The 22,239-nt window shown below is 39.8% G+C and overlaps 1 protein-coding gene across 1 annotated transcript in view; it reads right to left on the bottom strand.

The window, feature by feature from the left end:
- NPTN (neuroplastin) overlaps positions 1-3,506 on the bottom strand; it is a 64,101-nt gene extending 60,595 nt beyond the window's left edge. The window contains exon 1 of the mRNA XM_061158320.1: positions 3,197-3,506. Within this exon, the coding sequence (XP_061014303.1) occupies positions 3,197-3,506 (310 nt within the window). The remainder of the gene's footprint in view (positions 1-3,196) is intronic.
- Positions 3,507-22,239: the final 18,733 nt, after the last annotated feature.

Below are 22,239 nucleotides of genomic sequence, written 5' to 3'. Positions count from 1 at the left end.
TTACTCACTACAGTAAGCAAACAGTACATATAGTACTGTTATGCTACACTTAGTACATATAGTACTGTTATGCTACATATAGTAATGTAGCATATGTTACATATAGGAACATATGTTACATATAGTAACAAGTGTTACATATAGTAAAACTTTACTCCCCAAAACTAATTATATGCCAGGCAGAAATCTAAGTGCTTTAAGACTGTTTCATTTAATTCTCATATCATCCCTAGGGGAGTGGATTATTATAAACCCCATTTTACAGATGATAAAACTGAGACTTAGAAGTATTAAGCATATTACTCAAGGTCAGTCAGTCCAAGAGATGGGGCTCAAACCCAGGTCTATCAGGATCCGAAGTCTGTGCTCTTGACCATCATATAATACTGTTTACACTAAACTCAATTTTAATTTCAGTCTAAAGCGTTCAAAGTCTTACCAGGAAGTTTATTTTTTAGGACAGGTTTCTTCCTTTAAAATGACACCTTAAATAAGCATTTTACTTGAAACTAACTATGATCCTACAAGTCTAAATATCTGGATGGGAAACAAATTCTATCTGAATGAAAAGCCCTGAATCTCTCTGGTAATGGATCACAGCTAGGGGAGACCTTAAGGGTCATCTAATTAAAATTCTTCACTTTAGGAATACTGAAACAGACCTTTTGAAAAACATCTATACTCAATCTAAACTACCACATACTTAAACCAGAAATACTTTGGTTTGGGGAGGTTCTTTTTTAAAGTCATCATTTTAAATGGATAATCCAACTTTTCAAGATCGTCTAGAATACAGTATCCGCTTCTGAAACACTATAAGAAAATACAAACCCCAAGACATGAGGTCAGACTACTGAAGAGCTATTACAAACAGAAAACTTTAATCTTACAGACATGTCATAAAAAGCTATAAAATGGCATCCTCACCTCTATGGACTCAAACTCAAAATACAGCCTTTCTTTTCTTGAATTAAATTTACATTCATTTGGGTCAACTACAAGCTCAGCTTCACTTCACCAGTCACGTGACTGAATTCAAGCTCATTTCAAGGAAAAGGCTGCACTATGCTGTATTTAGAACACATATCACTGAGAATAACCAGATGAGTCTTTGTAGGCCTATGCAAAAGCCTTGCTTTAGTTGCTAAGAAACTACAATTTCACTGTATTATAAATTTTCTAAGAAGCTGTGTGCCAGTACAGAGATTAAACATGTTAAGATCAAAAATCTCTCAGCTATTGTGCCTAATGAAACCTTGCTTTTCCCACAAATTGAATAGCTGAAATTATTGTTAACACAGACTAAAAACTGATAAGACAAATCAGTTTTGTCTTAACTCTACCTTGCCTTCCACAGTGGCCTCATGCTTTGAAGGAAAACGGGGAAAATACCCAATATGCTTCACATATTCAATGCTAGAAATAGGAAAAATGTTTCCTTCCTGACCCCTGCAGTGATCACTGGAAGCCATGAAGCATACACAAGATTTTATTTGTATGATTTGGTGCAACAAACACTTACATTTAACTGATGCTTTTTTGATCTTTAGGAATATATTTTCATTGTAACCTTCAGCATTTTTAAGCCTGCATTCTCCTTAGAATGGTTAACTCCATTAGCTTTATCATTGATTTTATTTTTTAATGAAAGCCATTTTAATTAAAGCTCTTCCAACAAGAGTAATTTTAAACTGTTCTAGCATAACAATAAAGAAACACCAAAGAATCAGCAAAAAGAATTTACAGTTCACTCTCCAGTAAAGTCATGAATGAGTTCAACCTCATAATTTTTTTTCCCAGAAAAATATTTTTGAAATCTCTTAAAGGCTCTCTCCACAAGGGCAGAAACTGTTCACAATACTTCTAATCTCATCTCTAAAAGATCGATTCAGCAGCTGAATTTTAACACATACCTTTAACAATCAGAATCTTTTTTGTCTAGATCCTCCATCACCATGCTTCCCCACCACGTCTCCATCTTCTCTAAAGAATTTCAGTTCAAAACCCAGTTCAATTATCTCCTTTCCATCGTGCCCTGAGCACATCCCAGGGACTACTTTTATGTTCCTCAGAAATAATGTCTCTTCAGTTTTTGAAACTTTTCGATCTTAAAAACACATTTCCCTCCATCTCCCTCTCTCCAGTGCCGGCCCTCAATCCCACCACTGCAGTTTCAGCTGTGTGAAAGGCCCAACCAATATCATACAGCACTTGCCAAAACTCAGCTCCTCCCTTCCCTAATATATCCTCCACACTGCAAACCAACATTACACCCCCGGCTTCCTGCATTTTACTCCCTTCCCTTATTTTCTGTCTTCCCCCACTTCCATTTCTATAGTCAGGCACCCTTATTTCTCTAACAAATAATTCCCCCTACCCCAGTTTCAACCCTTTCTCCCCATCCTCTGCTCGTTTCTCCTCTCCTTATTTAGAAACTCCTTTTTGCTCTCCCAACCACTACCCTAGAATGCCCAACACTCCACCCTCCTCAGCAAACCCAGCCCTCTTCCCCCACTTCGTTTAGAGCTTCTGCTGCTCCTCTTTCCAGATCCCCTACTGCAGTCAACCCACTACCTCGGCTTGCCACCCACCTTCCCTCCACCTCCACAGCCAAGGCTCCCGGATTCCTTACCCCCGCCTTAGGGCTCTAGTACTCTCCTCAGTGTTCTTCAGGACTCCCTTCCCCCAACGTCTCTTATTTTTTTTTAAGGATGTCACCAGTCTTACAGGGCCCCAGCAGAACCTTGGACGACCCCAGCGCCCGGGACCCCCGTTCATCTGTGGAGCCTAATACCACTCTCTGTCACCTTAAACACAAATGTTTGTCTCGTGCAGCCTTCTATAAACGCTGCACCCCTTCCTTATCCGCCCCCGCTACTCCAGCTCCTCAGGTCGGCTTCTTCGGGGACCCCTCCCCGACTCGGAGCGACGAGCCCCAAGATATGGAGCCTCTAAACCAGCAACACCTCAAGCTCTGATCGGACGCCCCCACCTCTCGGACAGGCGCCTCCGGTTCTCACACCCGCGCGCCTCTACGAACTCGCGACCGGCATTTGGTCCTGTCGGGCCCGCAGCACCTCAGACTCCGACGAGCCCCCTTCCCCGGACTCCGCCACCTCCTCCGGCCCCGAAATGCCCTCTCCGGCCGCCACCGTCCCTCAGCCCCCGCCCGGCCGGCCCCCGGCGCCCCGCTTACCGTTCTGAGCGGCGCCTGGCCCTGGGAGAAGGGAGCCAGAAACCAGCAACAGCGAGAGGGCCAGGGCACTGGGGAGCGACGAGCCCGACATCCTCCCTGCAGAAGACGGAACAGCGAATGGGCCGGGGCCGGAGCCGGGGCCGGGGAAGGGAGGGGAGGGAGGGAGGGGGCGGGCGAGTGCGCGAGGGAGAGAGCGAGGGAGGCAGCCGTGGCAGGGCTCCGTCCTTCCCCGTCCTCCTCCTACCGCCGCAGCGCCCAAGCCTCGCGAGACCTTCGCTCCGGGCCGTGGGCGGCTGAGGAGCGACAGCATCAAGGCTCGCGAGAAGAGGCAGGTTCAATCGATCCTCCCGCCCCTCGGACTCCGCGTCTCCGCCCCTGCAGAGGCTGATTGGCCTAGCGCGAGGTGGGTCACGTGCCAAGGGCGCTTCTGGCCACGTGACGGTTCGAGGCGGGGCTCCTCCGGCTCTCTTGGCCCTGGGGAACCGAGAGGTCTGTGTTTTGCTGATTCCTCTGTGAAGTCGGAGCTCCCATAAATAAGAGGAAGCTTTGAGAGTATATTTCCTCCGCCCACCCTGCCTTTCATTAGTTGGAGCTCTTGGCTGCAAAATTTAATGCACCACCGACTCTTTTAAGCCTTACTCTTATTGTTCCCTATCAAACTTCTATTATTTCTTCCTTCTGGACTTTAACCTTAGACCCATTCCTGGCATCTGGCTTCAACCTCCCACTTTAACCCCCTGTATTAACCTTCTAGGCTAAATGGCGCACTCCCCGTGCCTGGTATTACCTCGTGCTTTACTGCTTCTACATCTCTCTCTGTGTGAAATGTCCTCCTTTTCCTCGCCCTTCTATTCCCCCGCCCCCATTTTGGCCTTATTTTAACTACCTAGAATCTCAGGCCTGAAAATCAACTAGACTAATTGCTCGTTAGACAGTTTGGGCACTAAATTCTACAAGGAAGTCAACATGTATTAACTATACGAAAAATCTTCGGAAGTATTTTTGTGCAGCAAACATTTATTGAGTACTTACTGTGTGCCGGCTTTTCACATTCGATGTGAAACCTACCTGAAAAAGTGGTCCCTACTATCACGAAGTTCACAACCTAGCTTATTAGAAGAGCGAGGAAGAGGACAAATGACTGCACACCCATTGGAAAGGAGCCAGCTGGGTGCTCGGGCAGTGTCACTACTGTTTGCATGGAAGTTTGGGGAATGCCCTTTTTAAGGGTATTTTTGGTACAACCAGAGCATCATCAGTCCTTGGTTGCTAAAGGAGTTTCTGGGTCTTAGCTCATCCCTGACTCAGAGCAGACATCCGAGGGAATGTCTGTGGAATGAAACTAAGAGGGGCCAAGTAAGCAGTCCTGGTGACCTGACTCAATTTGAAGTGAAAACTTGAAAAATCTGGAAGGAGCATTCACCATGACCTTCACTCAAGCCAAAGTGGTTTCAAGCTTTCAGTGTGAACCAGACACCTGGTGGTTCCAGCCTGCGCTTTCTAGCAAGCTACAACTATGGCGTATTGTTGACTGAAATGAAGCATTATCCTTCAAGACCTCAGGTGAGTGAGTGATAAAAAGCTTGGCATGTGTCTTTGGACAAAGGCCATTGTGCACACAGCTTTGGATGGAGGGCTACAGGGCTCCTGGTGAGACCAGGATTTTCAACTGATGGGAGTTTTCATGGTATGCAACCATCCTGCCTCATCATCAAAATCTGCATCTGATGGGGAGACTTACAACAAGGAATCCTTACGAAATAATGGTGCTCATTTAGTGGGTTGGGACATTGAGGCTGAGAGAGGCATAAATTACCCAGGATCTGAATGGTTTTGGTGATCATTACTGCCAAAAAAATCTGGTTTGTCTCCTTCTAGGGACACAGCAGGGGTGCCTTTCCTTTCCCTCTTGAAGCGGGAATGGCATGTGACTTGCTTCCACCAGGCCAGTGAAAGTGACATGCATCATTTTTAAGCAGAAGGATTTCTTTTCAGTTGAAGACACCAGAGCATACTCTCTTCCCTGCATGGAGATCAGTGATCATGATCACTGGCATGTGTCAAAAATGAAGCTTATGTCAGCCTGGGTTCCTAAGTTAGCATGAAAAGCCCAGACCTTCTGCCAAACTGGTAGTTCCTATTGACTTAAGCTACTGAGATTCAGAGGTGTTTTCTCTTGCATAACTTGGATTATGCTGGTTAGGGAAAACAAGTCCACCCCCCCTACTACCACCACCATCTACTAACTGTGGCTTGGACAAGTGACCTGTCCCTCTGGATCCTATTTTTCTGTCAAATGATGTTAACAGTAGTATTGAGACATACTTAATTCATATGATTTAAGAGCAGTAAATGACTAAATTTATGTACAATGTTTAGATCAGTTTCTGGTTCATGTAAACACTCAAATGTTGGTGATAATGACCAATATTATTGCTGCTGCTGCTGCTGCTACAATTTTAATTCCAGCCCTGTGCTCTTTCTACTATGTCATGCTTCTTACAAAAAGTGATTCAGGAAGAAAATTTTTAAGTACAGTATTACCATCAACTCTAAAAACCTGCAGTTATGAGGAATCTTTTTACCTAGAAGAAAATGTCATCAAATCCCATGATAGTAGCTGTACTTTCAGACCTCCTTTTAGGGGAAAAAAAAAATCTTATAACTCAGTACCTTTTTTGAAGGAACCTAGGACTGATGCTGAAGCTCCAATACTTTGGGTACCTGATGCAAAGAGCCGACTCAATTAGAAAAGACTCTGATTTGGGGAAAGATGGAGGACAGGAGGAGAAGAGGGCGAGAGAGGATGAGATGTTGAATGGCATCACTGACTCGATGGACATGAGTCTGAGGAAATTCCGAGAGATAGTGAAGGACAGGGAAACCTGGCATGCTGAAGTCTGTGGGGTTACAAAGAATTGGATACAGCTGAGCTACTGAACAACAAGGAATTTAACTTTTTCCTCTTTTTTAAGGTTTGTATTACACGTAAACATTCTCTTTACAGGTATGTGCAGGTGTGTGGGAGGATGGCTGAACTCCTTGTAGTATCATAAGAGACTTAGAGGTCCTCAGTGCTCAGGCTAAAACACATTTTCCTGGCCTCCAGGGACTGCTTGAAGTGAAGTGAAGTGAAGTGAAAGTCACTCAGTCGTGTCTGACTCTTTGTGACCCCATGGACCACAGTCCATGGAATTCTCTACGCCAAAAATACTGGAGTGGCTAGCCTTTCCCTTCTCCAGGGGATCTTCCCAACCCAGGGACTGCTTGGAGATCTGGTTTTCCAGTATTGATAGCGCCTCTTAATGGCAAGATAGAGCATTCCCAGTTGAAAAGCTTTCCTGGTTTGGTTGGTTGGTTGGTTGATTTGTTTTTGGTGTGGTTCATTGTCTTTGGAAGGATGCCAGTGTTAATAAAGTTTGACATTGAACTTCTTTATGGTTTCCCTACTCCTTTCTCTGCAAAGATTTGCTCTTTCCATTCAGATATACCACCCTGCCCATCTTGATTGCTGTCATCTTCTGACCCACCGAAGTAATATTTCCCCTGCTCCTTCCAACTGTTAGCACCATCATTGAACTCCGGGTGAGTTCAGTATTCATGTTTATGATCTAGTCAATACCTTGGTCTCTTATCTCCAAAAACCACCTCAACTGAGCCACCACTTCCAAGGTTACACCCTCAACATTTTAATCATCCATAAAAGGCTCCATCTTTGGAATATGAAAATATAATAGATCTCACTTTCCATTTACTCTCCTATTTTTTCAGTTCCATGTTCTAGGACCTCATTTGCTGTCATTCTTCAATCTCATTGAGACCACTAATCCATTAATCCCACAAACTCCTGTTGTCCATTCTTCACTTCCCTTCTGGTCCAGTTTAGAGCCCAAGATTCATCATTATAATTGTTTCCTTACTCACCTTAATCTCCACCATTCTTTCCTAGAAAAACCACAACCTGGCTAAGCACTACACTCTGAGATGAGGTTTCACACTATGTGCTTGAGCAGCTGAATGTCGTCTGAAAAAAAATCATATAGAGAATGACATCATTTTAAATTCATGGTCTCAAACCCCAAATGCATACTCAACACCACCCAGAAATCCTACTCTTTCATTTGAAGTAAGCATGAATTTGCAACTGCAATGGTCACATGCAAGAAATGCTCATTTCTTTCATTCCTTTGAATGAAATTTAATCCATTCTGAGCACCTTTCTGCCAAGAAGACAAGAAATTCAATTTTGGTCATAATGAGCCTCCCTCTCTACTTCCCAGAATAATAGGAAATTCCTAGGGATTTATGCAGTCCGGGACATTATTGAGTTTTTTGGTGTGACTTTTTTTTTTTGAAGTTCACTCTGGTCACTCACTGCTGGTGTCTGCATGGCCCAGACCCACATGATCCCTTGAAAGTGAATGGTTTGATACTTCCCATCACTCCCCTCACCAGCCTCACCCTACACCCCACTCCTTTTCTGTTCTTTATGATTGCTCTGCTCCCTTAGAGTCTTTGTACATTCTGTTCTCTTTGCCTAGAATGCTCAACCCCCATCCTGTTTACCTGGTCTACTTCTCATCCTTCAGATGTCAGCTTCAAATCATCCCTCCTTAATATGAAAAATTAAAACCATAATGAGATACCACTTCACAAACATTCAAATTTAATAATTTTCTGAAAACTGACAGTACCAAGTGTTGGTGGGGATATAAAGCAACTGGAACTCCCATACATATACTGCTGGTATTCATACAAAAATAGCAGAACTACTTTGGAGAACTATTAGGCAGCTTCCCATGAAATATATATATCTAATCTATGACCAGGAATTCTATTCTTGTATCCCTACTGCCTAAAAAAAGAAAATATATTCTCACAAAATAATTTAAACAGGAATGTTCATAGCAGCTTCATTCATAGTACCCAAAACAAGAAACAATCCAAATATTCATCAACAGGGTGATTGGATAAACAAACTATGGTATATTCATACAATGGAGTACTATTCACCAATTAAAAAAGAATGAACCTCATGCAATAAAAAGAATTTTAAAAATGAAATAATAAAAAAGATTAATAAAAGAATAATAATAAAAAGAATAAAAGAATAAAAAAGAATGATACATGCAATTATATGGATGAATTCAGAAGTGTAATACTGAGAGAAATGAGACCCAAAAAAGTATATACTGTATAATTCTACTTATATAAAATTCTGCAGTAGGCAAAACTAATGTATATTAATAGAAATTGAATCAGTTTCAGTGTTTTCCTGGGTGACTGACTGGAAAGGATCATGTGGGAATTTTCTATTGATGGAAACTTTCTATGTCTTGAAGTGGGTGATGATTTCACTGGGTGTGCATTTGTCAAAATTCATTGAAATTATACCTCAGTCAAAAATGTGCAAAACAAAACTGTCCATTGTTAAGGAAGACTTTTCTGGGCTCCATAACTCAATTAAGCCTTGGTATAATATACACCCATTGCTCCATTTGCCTCTTTTTGATATTGCTTATCACAGTTAGAATTTTACATTTATTTGTGTGGTCATTAGACTCACACCTGGCTCAGTTTCTACACTTCCAGGAGGAGGAAACCATGACCAACTTATTCACCGCTGACTCTCCAGTTCCTAACATGGTATTTGCCATTCAGAGGGTATTTAGTGACTAGCCATGAGTGAATAGATGAGTCACATAGCTGGACCCAGAATCTGAGATTCCTCTATCTCAGTCCAGTGCTCCTTCCACTCTGCCATTCCAAAGAGACTCCAGCAATTACCAAGGATGACCAGCTCTCAGTGCTTCTTTTCTTTGTGTCATTAAAAACTGTTATCAAACCTTGTGTGATGAGTTAATTTAACATATCTCCATATCCAATCTCCCCATCTAGAACATGAGCTCATTTAAAACCCTTCTAAAGTTTTTCACAGCTTACAAGGCATTTCCACATTGGATATCCCATAATTTTACTTGGTCACCAAAACTCCATTTCATAAGCAAGATGACTAAGGCTCAGAAAGGAGAACAACTTATTCAATATCCTCAGTTGGCAGGTAATAAAACCAAATGGAATTTGAACCCAGATCTTTTGGACTGACTCCAAAGGGAAAATGCTGAGGGTGGCTATTATCATCTTGAAGAAGTCAGTCTCCTAAGATGACCCTCTTCAGATTCATGAATCTTGTCTGAGGATGAAGTAATATCCTTGGGCAAGGTCTGCTGAGGTTGGCATAAGATTGACTCATCTCCTGGCCTGAAATTTGGGCTGCTCATCATTTCTTCAGAAGGCACTTCGGGTACCACCTCTACTATGATGACCAGTGCTAGGACAGGACAGGGCAACTTAACAGCAACTTAACAGCTTGTGTTAAAAATGGGCTTTAGGGGTCAATATATAAGCCCCTTTTAATCCTTGCTCAAGTATGGACACAACTAAAACAGATATAGGAGTCTGTGTCCCCCTTTATTTTATATATATAAATGAGTCAGACATGATGGAGCACACACATGCACATATATGTATATATAATTATGTATATGTAGTTAAAATCTCTGGACTGTATAATACGATATTATATATTATACATACATATATGCAAATAGATAAATATCCAGTTCCCATCTTCAGAGATTTCAACTTAATTGATCTGGAGTGAGGCCCAGCATGTGTAGCCGCGCGATGTGCTTTAATGTGCTATAATGCCTGCTTCTCAAACTTTGATATGCATTAGGTCACCTGGGAACTCTAAGAAAATCCCAGTGCTTAGACTGCACCAATTAATTCAGAATCTCTGGAGGGGTGATCCAAGCGTCAGTTTTAAGAATCCACAGATGATACTAACAATGAAAAAACAGAAAGAGAAATTAAGGAAACAATACCATTCACCATTGCAACAAAAAGAATAAAATACTTAGGAGTATATCTACCTAAAGAAACAAAAGACCTATACATAGAAAACTATAAAACACTGATGAAAGAAATCAAAGAGGACACAAATAGATGGAGAAATATACCGTGTTCATGGATTGGAAGAATCAATATTGTCAAAATGGCTATTCTACCCAAAGCAGTCTATAGATTCAATGCAATCCCTATCAAGCTACCAATGGTATTTTTCACAGAACTAGACCAAAGAATTTCACAATTTGTATGGAAATACAAAAAACCTCGAATAGCCAAAGTAATCTTGAGAAAGAAGAATGGAACTGGAGGAATCAACCTGCCTGACTTCAGACTCTACTACAAAGCCACAGTCATCAAGACAGTATGGTACTGGCACAAAGACAGAAATATAGATCAATGGAACAGAATAGAAAGCCCAGAGATAAATCCACGAACCTATGGACACCTTATCTTTGACAAAGGAGGCAAGGATATACAATGGAAAAAAGACAACCTCTTTAACAAGTGGTGCTGGGAAAACTGGTCAACCACTTGTAAAAGAATGAAACTAGAACACTTTCTAACACCATACACAAAAATAAACTCAAAATGGATTAAAGATCTAAATGTAAGACCAGAAACTATAAAACTCCTAGAGGAGAACATAGGCAAAACACTCTCCGACATAAATCACAGCAAGATCCTCTATGACCCACCTCCCAGAATATTGGAAATAAAAGCAAAACTAAACAAATGGGACCTAATGAAACTTAAAAGCTTTTGCACTACAAAGGAAACTATAAGTAAGGTGAAAAGACAGCCCTCAGATTGGGAGAAAATAATAGCAAATGAAGCAACAGACAAAGGATTAATCTCAAAAATATACAAGCAACTCCTGCAGCTCAATTCCAGAAAAATAAATGACCCAATCAAAAAATGGGCCAAAGAACTAAACAGACATGTCTCCAAAGAAGACATACAGATGGCTAACAAACACATGAAAAGATGCTCAACATCACTCATTATTAGAGAAATGCAAATCAAAACCACAATGAGGTACCATTACACTCCAGTCAGGATGGCTGCTATCCATAAGTCTACAAGCAATAAATGCTGGAGAGGGTGTGGAGAAAAGGGAACCCTCTTACACTGTTGATGGGAATGCAAACTAGTACAGCCACTATGGAAAACAGTGTGGAGACTTCTTAAAAAACTGGAAATAGAACTGCCATATGACCCAGCAATCCCACTTCTGGGCATACACACTGAGGAAACCAGATCTGAAAGAGACACGTGCACCCCAATGTTCATCGCAGCACTGTTTATAATAGCCAGGACATGGAAGCAACCTAGATGCCCATCAGCAGATGAATGGATAAGGAAGCTGTGGTACACATACACCATGGAATATTACTCAGCCATTAGAAGGAATTCATTTGAACCAGTCCTAATGAGATGGATGAAGCTGGAGCCCCTTATACAGAGTGAAGTAAGCCAGAAAGATAAAGAACATTACAGCATACTAACACATATATATGGAATTTAGAAAGATGGTAACGATAACCCTATGTGCAAAACAGAAAAAGAGACACAGAAATACAGAACAGACTTTTAAACTCTCTGGGAGAAGGCGAGGGTGGGATGTTTCGAGAGGAATCGGGTGGAGAGGGAGGTGGGAGCGGGGATTGGGATGGGGAAGACGTGTAAATCCATGGCTGATTCAATCAATGTATGACAGAACCCACTGAAATGTTGTGAAGTGGTTGGTCTCCAACTAATAAAAAAATTTTAAAAAAAATAAATAAATAAAAATAAAGAGGGAGGTAGGAGGGGGGATCGGGATGGGGAACACATGTAAATCCATGGCTGATTCATGTCAATGTATGGCAAAAACCACTACAATATTGTAAAGTAATTAGCCTCCAACTAATAAAAATAAACGAGCAACTTCAAAAAAAAAAAAAAAAGAATCCACAGATGATGCCAATATGCAGCTAAAATTAAGAACAAGTGTTCAAAAGCAATCCTAAAAAAAAAAAAAGTATATAGCAGAATGACAAAGACTTTAAACACAGATTTCTGGGCCCCACTGTCTTGAGGGGGTCATAGCTGGCTTATTAAACTAAGAAATGCAGATTATGACCTGTGACTGAGGAGGCAAAAAGCACCCACACAGGGGCAGCAGGCAGCTCCCTCAGTATCTGAGCTCCACTTTGAGGAAGTGAAAATCCTGGATAGTTTTGATTGAAAGCACACTTTCAATATATTCACACAAAGGAAGTCAAGTTACAAGATTTAGTACTTAACAAGTTCCAGAAACAGGGATGGGGGAAGTGATGAGTGGAAGGAAGGACACTTCTCCATCTCAGGACATGAGGGAGCAGGAGACAGAGAGCAGGGTAGCAAGCACTTACTCTGTACAAGGTGGTTGGGGCAGGGATCACTAACTTTTCTCGGCCTCAACTCTAAGTGGTTATTTCAAAAGGTGCCCCAGGAAAAGTAAAGTGGGAATTCACGGCCTCAACTCTAAGTGGTTATTTTAAAAGGTGCCCCAGGAAAAGTAAAGTGGGAATTCACGGTGGGGATCCTAAACTCAAGTCCTTATCTTAATGTTCAGGGTCTAAGTGTGAGAACAGTTGTTATACTGTAAAACGCTTAGATAACAGTTCACAGTAGCTGTTTTCTCATCACACCCTCAGAGGTTCAGAGTCAGTAGGCCTGGGGGCATGGGGTGCTGACAATTTGCATTTCTAACAAACCTTCAGGTGATGATGGTGCTCTAGGTTTGGAGACCACACGTTGAGACTGGCCTCCACAAGACAAAGTGGACTCCCTTGGTGGTCCAGTGGTAAGAATTTGCCTTGCAATGCAGGTGACACAGAGTTGATCCCTGCTCCCGGAAGATCCCACATCCTGTGGAACAGGTAAGCCCATGCCATGCTAGAGGCCATGGGCCACAAGTATTGAGCCAGAGCACTGAGAGCCCATGCTCTGCAACTAGAAGCCACGGCAATGAGAAGCCCATGCACCGCAACTAGAGAGTAGCCCCCACTTGCCCCAACTAGAGAAAGCCCACGCGCAGCAAGGAAGACCCAGTACAGCCAAAATATAAATACATAAAAAAGTTTTTAAACATTTTTTTAAAGGAGGATTATTAGGTTCTGGTTTCAAAGGGGATAGAGTCTGCAACACTGTTGCTGATATCAGAATGTCCAAGTTGCTCCTAGGTCCCTGATCTTCCCACTGTTGGGAATGGATTGGGAAACATGTCCAGTGTCTCCATGTTAACAATTATAGTGGTAACAGTGTGTCTCCTTGGTATTGTCCCTTTCTCCTAAGAAATGCTCTGATCCACGTGACTCTAATCAGACCACTTCTTTCTTGCAAGACCCTTTCCCCCTGTTTTGTTCAAGGGAGCTCTCTAGACTCCAGTGAGGCCACTCAGAAGTCCTGGGAAATTTTTGGATTAAAATTTAGGAAGGACAGTATCTCACTTATATCCTCAGTGATATGAACAACAAGATGTGAGACTTGAGGTGTCAGTGGCTAGAAGTCCTCTCATGTGTAAGTCTGCAGAAAGAGGATCAAGCTGACAAACAAGAACTAAGGATGTTCCCTTTCCACTGTGAGTTCATGGAGGGGTATTATTTACTGTTTTATTCCCCAGTATCTAGAATAGTAAAAATGGGCTTCCCTGGTGGCTCAGATGGTAAAGAATCTGCCTGCAATGTAGGAGACCAAAGTTGGATCCCTGGCTTGGGAAGTTCCCCTGAAGAAGGCAATGGCTACCCACTCCAGTATTCTTGCCTGGAGAATTCCATGAACGGAGTAGCCTGGCGGGCTACAGTCCATGAGGTCACCAAGAGTCAGACAGGACTGAACAACTAACAGACCAGTATACCAGCATAGTAAATGGCACAAAAAAGCATGTCATTAAATGTTATAAACAGTTTTATTAAGGCATAATTAACAGACAACAAATTGCATATATTTAAAGTATACCATTTGATAAGTTTTGGCATATTTATACACCAGTGAAATCACTTATCATTTGTCACCCCCAGAAGTTTCCATGTGCCTGTTTACAGTCCCTCCTCCCACCTCTCCCCATCTACCCAGATAACCACTGATCTCTCTGTCACTGTAAGTTTGCTTCTTTTAGAGTTTTATATAAGTGGAACCATATGATATGTATTATTTTTTGACAGCTGCATAATTATTTCAAGATTCACCCATATTGTTATGTGTCAGTAGTTTTCTTTCTTTTTATTTTTGTCTGCACTGGGTTTTCGTTGATGTGCAGACTCCTCTCTAGTTGCAGCAAGTGGGGGCTACTCTCTAGTTGCAGTGCACGGGCTTCTCATTCCAGGGGCTTCTCCTTTTGCAGAGCATAGGCTCTAGGGCCCTGGCTTCAGTAGTCGTGGTGCATGAACTCTAGAGCTCAGGCTCAGTAGTTGTGGCACATAGGCTTAGTTGATCTGCAGCATGTGGGATCTTCTCTGACCAAGGATTGGATCTATGTCTCCTGCATTGGCAAGTGGATTCTTTAGCACTGAGCCACCAGGGAAGCCCAATACTTCCTTCTTTATTGTGAGTAGTATTTCACTGTATAGATAAATCACAATTGGTTTATCCAGTCACCTGTTGATGAACTAGTGGGGTGTTACCAGGTAATGCCTATTACAAATAAAGCTGCATGAACATTCATGCAAGACTCTGTTTGGACATATGCTTTCATTTCTCTTGGGTAAATGCCTAGGTGTGGAATGATTGGATCATATGGTAGGTGTATGATTAACTTTTAAGAAACTGCCAAACTGCTGTCCAAAGTTGGTTATACCACTATGTTCCCAGTGGCATTTGAGACTTCTGGTTCTGTTATACTAACACTTCACAAAGTCAGTCTCTTACGTTTTAGCCATTCTAATGGGCATGTGGTAAACCATGTGGCTTTAGTTTGCATTTCCCTCATTATTAATGACATTGAGCATCTTTTAATGTACTTATTGACAACTCATTTATCTTCTTTGATGAAATGTTTACTAACATCTTTTGCCCATTTTTAATTGAGTTTCCTTATTATTTAGTGCTAAGAATTCTCTATATATTCTAAACATAAATCAGATGTACATTTTACATTTTCTTCCATTTTGTACCCTGCTTTTCATTTTCATAATAGTGCCTTTTGAAGAGCAAAAGTTTTTAATTTTGATCAAACCCATTTATCAACTTATTCTTTTAATGTTTATTTTTTCATGCCCTATCTAAGAAATCTTTGCCCAACCCAAAGACATAAAGATTTTCTCCTGTGTTTTGTTCTGGAAGCCTTAAGTTTTAGCTCTTATATTTATGTCTATGATCCATTCAGAATTAATTTTTGTATATAGTAGGAGGTAAAGGTCAAGATTTCTTTTTTTTAAGGCAGTTGTTGAAAATACTATCCTATCCCCATTGAATTACCTTGGCATCTTTGTTGTGAATCAGATGTCCATATATGTGTTGGCTATTTCTGGTTTCTACTGTGTTCCACTGATCTATGTGTGTAGCCTTCTACCAAACCATGTCTCAACTCCTATAAATTTATTCCAAGCCTTAAAATTAGATAGAGAAAATCCTTTGGAAATAATAAATAAGTAAATATTAAAAGGTTTTTTCTCATTTTAAATAAATATAAATATAATTTATTTTCTTTAAAATATAATTGACTATTTAAAGCAAAAATAATAATGTATTATGGGGTTTATTACTTATGTAGAAGTGAAATGTATAACAACAATAATATAAAGGGCTTGGGTGGGGAAAAAGGAGTATACTGATTTAAGGTTTTCACACTTTAAATATGAAGTGATATAATATTGTTTGGAGGAAATCTGTTATCACCTAAAAATTTTGTGGAGCAACTGCTAAAAAATAAAAGAGATAGAGTTAACAAACATTAGTGAGAATAAAATAGAATCTTAAAATATACTCAATTAATTCAAAAGAAGACAGGAAAGAAGGAAAATTAACAAAGAAAAAATGGGTCAAAGAAAAAACAAATAGTAATATGATAGATTAAAATCCATTCAAATTAACAGTTACATTAAAGGTATATACTCCAGTTAGAAGACAGAGATTGTCAGATTAAATAAAACAAAAAACAAGACTCAACTATATGCTATTATCTATAAGAAAGCCACTTCAAATATAAAGACACAGGTAAGTTTAAAGTAAAAGAATTTTAAAAATATCCTATGCAAACAAGAATTAAAGGAAAATTAGAATGGTTATATAAATATCAGACAAAGTAGACTTCAGAAGGATAAATGATACTAAGGAGTAATAGAAACATTGCATAATAATAATGGAGTCATCACCCAGAGCACATAATCTGAGATGGTATGTACATGAAAATAGAGCTTTGTAATACATGAAATAAAATCTGATAAAACTGAAGGATGAAAGACAAGTCCAAGATTATAGTTAGAGATTTCAACACTTCTCTTTCAGTGATTGATAGAACAAGTAGATAGAAAAATCTATAAGCATATAGAAAACTTGTGTAACACTATCCATCTACTGGACCTAATGGTTTTCATACGACACTTTACCTAAAAGAGCAGAATATGCATTCTTTCCAAGTACACATCACTAAGATGGCCTATGTTTGAGGCTATAAAACACATGTCAACAAATTTAAAAGTATTGAAATCACACAAACTATGGCAGTGGTGGTGGTTTAGTCACTAAGTTGCGCCCGACTCTTGCGACCACATGGCCTGTAGCCCACTAGGCTCTTCTGTACATGGGATCTTCCAGGCAAAAATACTGGAGTTGGTTGCCATTTCCTTCTCCAGGGGATCTTTTCAACTCAGGGATCAAACCTGTATCTCCTGCATTGCAGGTGGATTCTTTAGTAACTGAGCCACCAAGCCATAAAGGAATATATTACAAGTGGATGAGACAAAGATATCTGGAAAATTCTCCAAATAGTTGGAAATTGAACAATATACTTCTAAAATAACACAGGAAGAAATTATAATGGAAATTTAAAATATGTTTGAGTGGTCTATTACATTTTTAAAAGGCTTAAAAATAAGAAAAAGTATTTATTATATTTATACTGACATATTTACCATTTCTAGAACTCTCCATTCTTATGTAAAAGTCCAAATTTCCATATGATATCATTTTTTTTCCTGCCTAATAAACTTTAACATTTGTTACAGTGGTGATTTGCTGGTGATGAATTTTCCAGGCTTTTGTTTGTCTCTTTTGGAAAGTATTTTTGTCAGGTACAAAATTCCAAATTGACAGGGTTTTTTTTCAATTCATGAAAGATGTCATTGCATATGTTCTAGTTTGCAAAGTTTCTGATGAGAAATCTGTAATTCTTGCTATTGTTCCTCTAAACATATGTGTCTTTTTGTTTCTGGATGCTCTTAAAATTTTCTCTTTATCACTGTTTTTTCAGCAATTCAATTATATTGTGCCTTGCTGTTTGTGGGTTTGTTTCTTTATACTTGGAGTTCATTGAGCTTCTTAGCTTTGTAGGTTTATAGCTTTCATCAAATTTGGAAAATAAGCCATTATTTCTTCTAATAAATTTCTTTCTCCCTTCCCTCTGCAACTCAGATTATACCTACTTTAGATCACTTAATAGCATCTTATAGGATTACTAGGCTCTGTTCATTTTTTCCCCAGTCTTTTCTCTTTGTGCTTAATTCTGGATAGCTTTTGTTCTTTTGTCTTCGCATTTGCTGATCTCTTTTTTTCTTCAGTATTAAATTTGCTCTTAATCCAATCCTAGACAGATTTCATTTCAGATCATTGTGTTTTTCATCTGCAGAAGCTCCACTTGGGTCTTTATATATTTTTCATTTGTCTCCTCATTATTTTTGTATTTTACTTTCCATATTAAACATATTTATAAGATTTACAATAGCTATTTTAACATCCTTGTCTACTAATTCCATCATCTCTGTCTTTTCTGAGTTTGTTTCTATCGAACATTTTTCTTCCTGGCTTTGTGTCATTGTTTTCCTGCTGATTTGCATACCTGTTCATTTTCCTTACATGCGCTACATGATAACTTGTTTTATGTTGCATTTTGTTGTATTTTTTTAAAGCATGTTGGGCTCCGTTTAAATTGGTAACTAATGACAACCTACTGTATAGTACAAGGAACCCTACTCAGTGCTCTATAATAACCTAAATGGGAAAGAAATCTGAAAAAGAGGATTATGTATGTATAGCTGACTCACTTTTCTGTACAGGAGAAACTAACACAACATAGTAAAGCAATTGTAATCCAAAAACATTTTTTTAATTATTGTGGATCAATTTGATCATCCTGAGGCTTGCTTTGCTTTGTCATAGCATCAGAGCAGGCTGATGTTTATTCCCCAGGTTTATTAAAACCCTCTGTTAAGGTGTTCTTCTTCTTCTGAGGATGCCTCTCATTTTACAGTCTTTTCATTGTGGCTGGTGAGAACAAAAACTAGTCCCAGCTGTGTGTGAGCTCCAGGAACTATTCAGCATATTGTTTTCCAGTGGTTCTTTTACCAACCTTCTGATTTCACCCCAGTCATGTACAGCTTAGACTCAGCCAGAGACTAGTCTCAACTATCCTTCTGCTGATCCTAGAGCAGCAGTCCCCAACTTTTTTGGTACCAGGGACAGGTTTTATGGAAGACAGCTGGGGACCAGTGTTCAGGTGGTAATGCAAATGATGGGGAGCAATGGGGAACAGCATGTGAAGCTTCACTCCCTCACCCACCACTCACCTTCTGCTATGCAGCCCAGTTCCTAACAGGCCTCAGACCAGTACTGGTCTGCAGACTGAAGTTTAGGGCTCCCTGCTCTAGAGCTTTCTGTTTGCATGGCTTCCTCCTTTCCAGTATAGTACCCCACAAATTCTAGCCATGATGGCCTTTCCAAATTCAAATCTCTGTCTCTTAAACTTGGCAATACCAAGTTGAGACTCTGGTTGAGTTCTCCCTTCCTGCACTCAGAAAATTTCATCAGGGCAGTAAGCTGGGGAAATTTTAGGACTCACAATGTTTGTTTCCCTTCTCTCCGTCCTATGCTGTGTGTTCAACTTATATTTCCTTTTTTACAAGATCAGTGATACAAACCATAAAGAAGGTTGAGCACTGAAGAATTGATGCTTTCAAATTGTGGTGCCAGAGAAGACTCTTGAGAGTCCCTTGGACTGCAAGGAGATCAAACAAGTCAATTCTAAAGGAAATCAACCCTGAATATTCATTGAAAGGACTGATGCTGAAGTTGAAGCTCCAATACTTTGGCCACCTGATACAAAGAGCTGACTCATTGGTAAAGACCCTGATGCCAGGAAAGATTGAAGGCAAAAGGAGAAGAGGGCAGTAGACAGCATCACTAACTCAATGGGCATGAATTTGAGCAAACTCCTGGAGATAGCAAAGGACAAGGAAGACTGGCATCCTGCAGTCCATGGGGTCACAAAGAGTCAGACATAACTTAGCTAGTGAATAACAATGTTATTCCACTGTTGAGCATATACCCTGAGAAAACCACAATTCAAAAACATACATGTACCCCAAATGTTCATTGCAGCATTATATACAATAGCCAGGATGTGGAAGCAACCCAGATGTCCACTGACAGATGAATGGATAAAGAAGTTGTGGTACATGTATACAATGGAATATTACTCATCCATAAAAAAGAATGAATTTGAGTCAGTTGTAGTGAGGTGGATGAACTTAGAGCCTGTTATACAGAGTGAAGGAAGTCAGAAAGAGAAAAACAAATATTGTATATTAACGTATATATAGGGAATCTAGAAAAATAGGACTGATGAATGTATTTGCAGGCATGGAATGGAGACACAGATATAGAAAATGGACTTGTGTACACAGCAGGGGAAGGAGAGGATGGGACAAACTGAGAAAGTAACAGTGACATATATACACTATCATGTGTAAAATAGATAGCTAGTAGGAAGCTGCTATATAACACAGAGAGCCCACCCTCATGCTCTGTGACAACCTAGAGGGGTGGGATGGTGGGGTGGTGAGAGAGGCTTCAGAGGAGGGCATATATATAATTATGACTGTTTCACATTGTTGTATGGCGAAACCAACATAACGTTAAAAAGCAATTTTCCTCTATTAAAAAAAGAAACGTTGGTTAGTTAAGTATTAGAAGGTGAAAAAATAATAATCTCTTTCATTTTGCTAGTGATTGGCTCAGAAATGTGACTCAGTTTTGGGAAATGAGACATAAGGATAAATTAATGAAAGGTTTCTGGTAAAGATTTTCTTATTCCTAAGAGGAAAGAAACACAGGAAAACATCTAAAATTGTGGCAGTCATCTTGCTATCAGTTTGAGACAAAGAGATGGAAGAACACAGATATGGAAAGAACCTGGGCTCTAGATGGTGTCATGTAGTTAATAAATCAACTAATTCTGGAACCCCTACATCTGGACTTTCTGTTTCCTTATTGCTTAAGCCCATTTCTGTTTCTTAGAAATGAAATAATGTTTTATATGGAAAACAACATTGGATGCCTGCCTGATATTTTTTTTCTGTTTTTTAATGCATGTCAGTAATACTGTTTTGTTCTTCTATTGCCACCTTTTCATAGCCACATATTCTTACTTTATAGATGCAGTTTGCTTGACTATCTTCGAGAACAGTAATTTACTTAAAATTTTTTTTAAGTTCTGTTTCCTAAATTAACTTTGTTTCTTCTAGGGTTGAATGTCTTATTTGTTCATCTTGGTTCTTCTCTTCCATGCTGTTGGTTTTCCTAATGTCTAATGATTCTTAATTATCATTTATATTTTTAATGCAAGACTAGGTTAATATATAGCTTATAGTCATTCTCTTAATAATTGAAGCTATATTTCCACAACTGCTGTCTCTCCTTCACTGCAGGACTGATGAAAGGCTCTAGGTAAGAAACAGTCAGAAAAGTTTATAAAGTGGCTAAAAAAGGAAAGACTTTACTCAAGGTGAGTGCTTTATTTTAATCATGAGTGGACTGCATTTAAAATTTTCTTCTTTCCTCCATTTATGTTGTGAATTTAAAGAATTGTCTTCCACGTAATCTGATTCTCTGATCCCAAGACCCGACTGGGAGTCCCCTTCAGGCAGATTTTCCATTTTGATTAGAGAGTGGTAATCATGGCTTTATCCTGAGGCCAAACACTGCAGCCGGCTGCTCTATATATAGAGGAGATGATGACTGGCTGAGTTTTCCAGGGCAGACCTTTAATTAGTTATCCATGGTCCACTCATGCTCTCTGCCCTTGTTAACTCCTTGAAACTTTTTGAGAAAAACACATCTCTAACTTATGTCTTAAATCACTGCTAGATTTGCTTAGCATGTGATTTTCTGTGCTGTGCTTTCTCCATCAATTGCATGCCATCTTCATTAACTGAGCTTTGCTTTCATGGGCCTTTGGTGCATCAGACTGAATTAATCCTCAGTTCACAGAAACCATTTATCATCAGTCTACAATATTGCATCATCATCATCTATTGGTACTACTATTGGTACTACTATTACTATTATTTATTTTGGTCTTCATGCAATATTCCAACTTTTTTCTTTTTTAATTTTTTGGTCATGCCAGGCAGCATGCAGGACCTCCACTAGGGGTCAAACCCACACCCCCTGCAGTGGAAGAATAGAGTGTTAACCACTGGAACACCAGGGAAGTCCCATTAACGCCTATTCTTCTTTACAGGAAGAATGTATTTTTACTTCATATATTTTTAGGGCTTCCCTGATGGCTCAGGGGGTAAAGAAACCACCTGCAATGCAGGAAACATAGAAGACATGAATTTGATCCCTGGGTCAGGAAGATCCCCTGGAGGAGGAAAATGGCAACCCATTCCAGAATTCTTACCTGAAAAATTCCATAGACAGAGGAGCCTGGTAGGCTACAATCCAAAGGGTCTCAAAGAGTCAGACAGGAATGAATGACTAAGCGCTTATGTATTTTTAACTTACGTAAATGGTACTAAAAAGATTTGTTTCTTTTTTCAGTCAACACTGTTTTAAATATATACCCACCCTATTCTATAAATATACAATTAATTCTTTAGAATGCAATCTGGTAGTCCAGCAAATGCTTCACTCCATTTGTTTATTTATTCTTTAATGTTGAACACCTAGGT

Source organism: Dama dama, chromosome 12 (genome assembly GCF_033118175.1).
Source record: "Dama dama isolate Ldn47 chromosome 12, ASM3311817v1, whole genome shotgun sequence".
Lineage (NCBI taxonomy): Eukaryota > Metazoa > Chordata > Mammalia > Artiodactyla > Cervidae > Dama > Dama dama.
The sequence above is the reverse complement of the archived record's forward strand: the minus strand, read 5'-3'. Positions and strand labels throughout refer to the sequence as shown.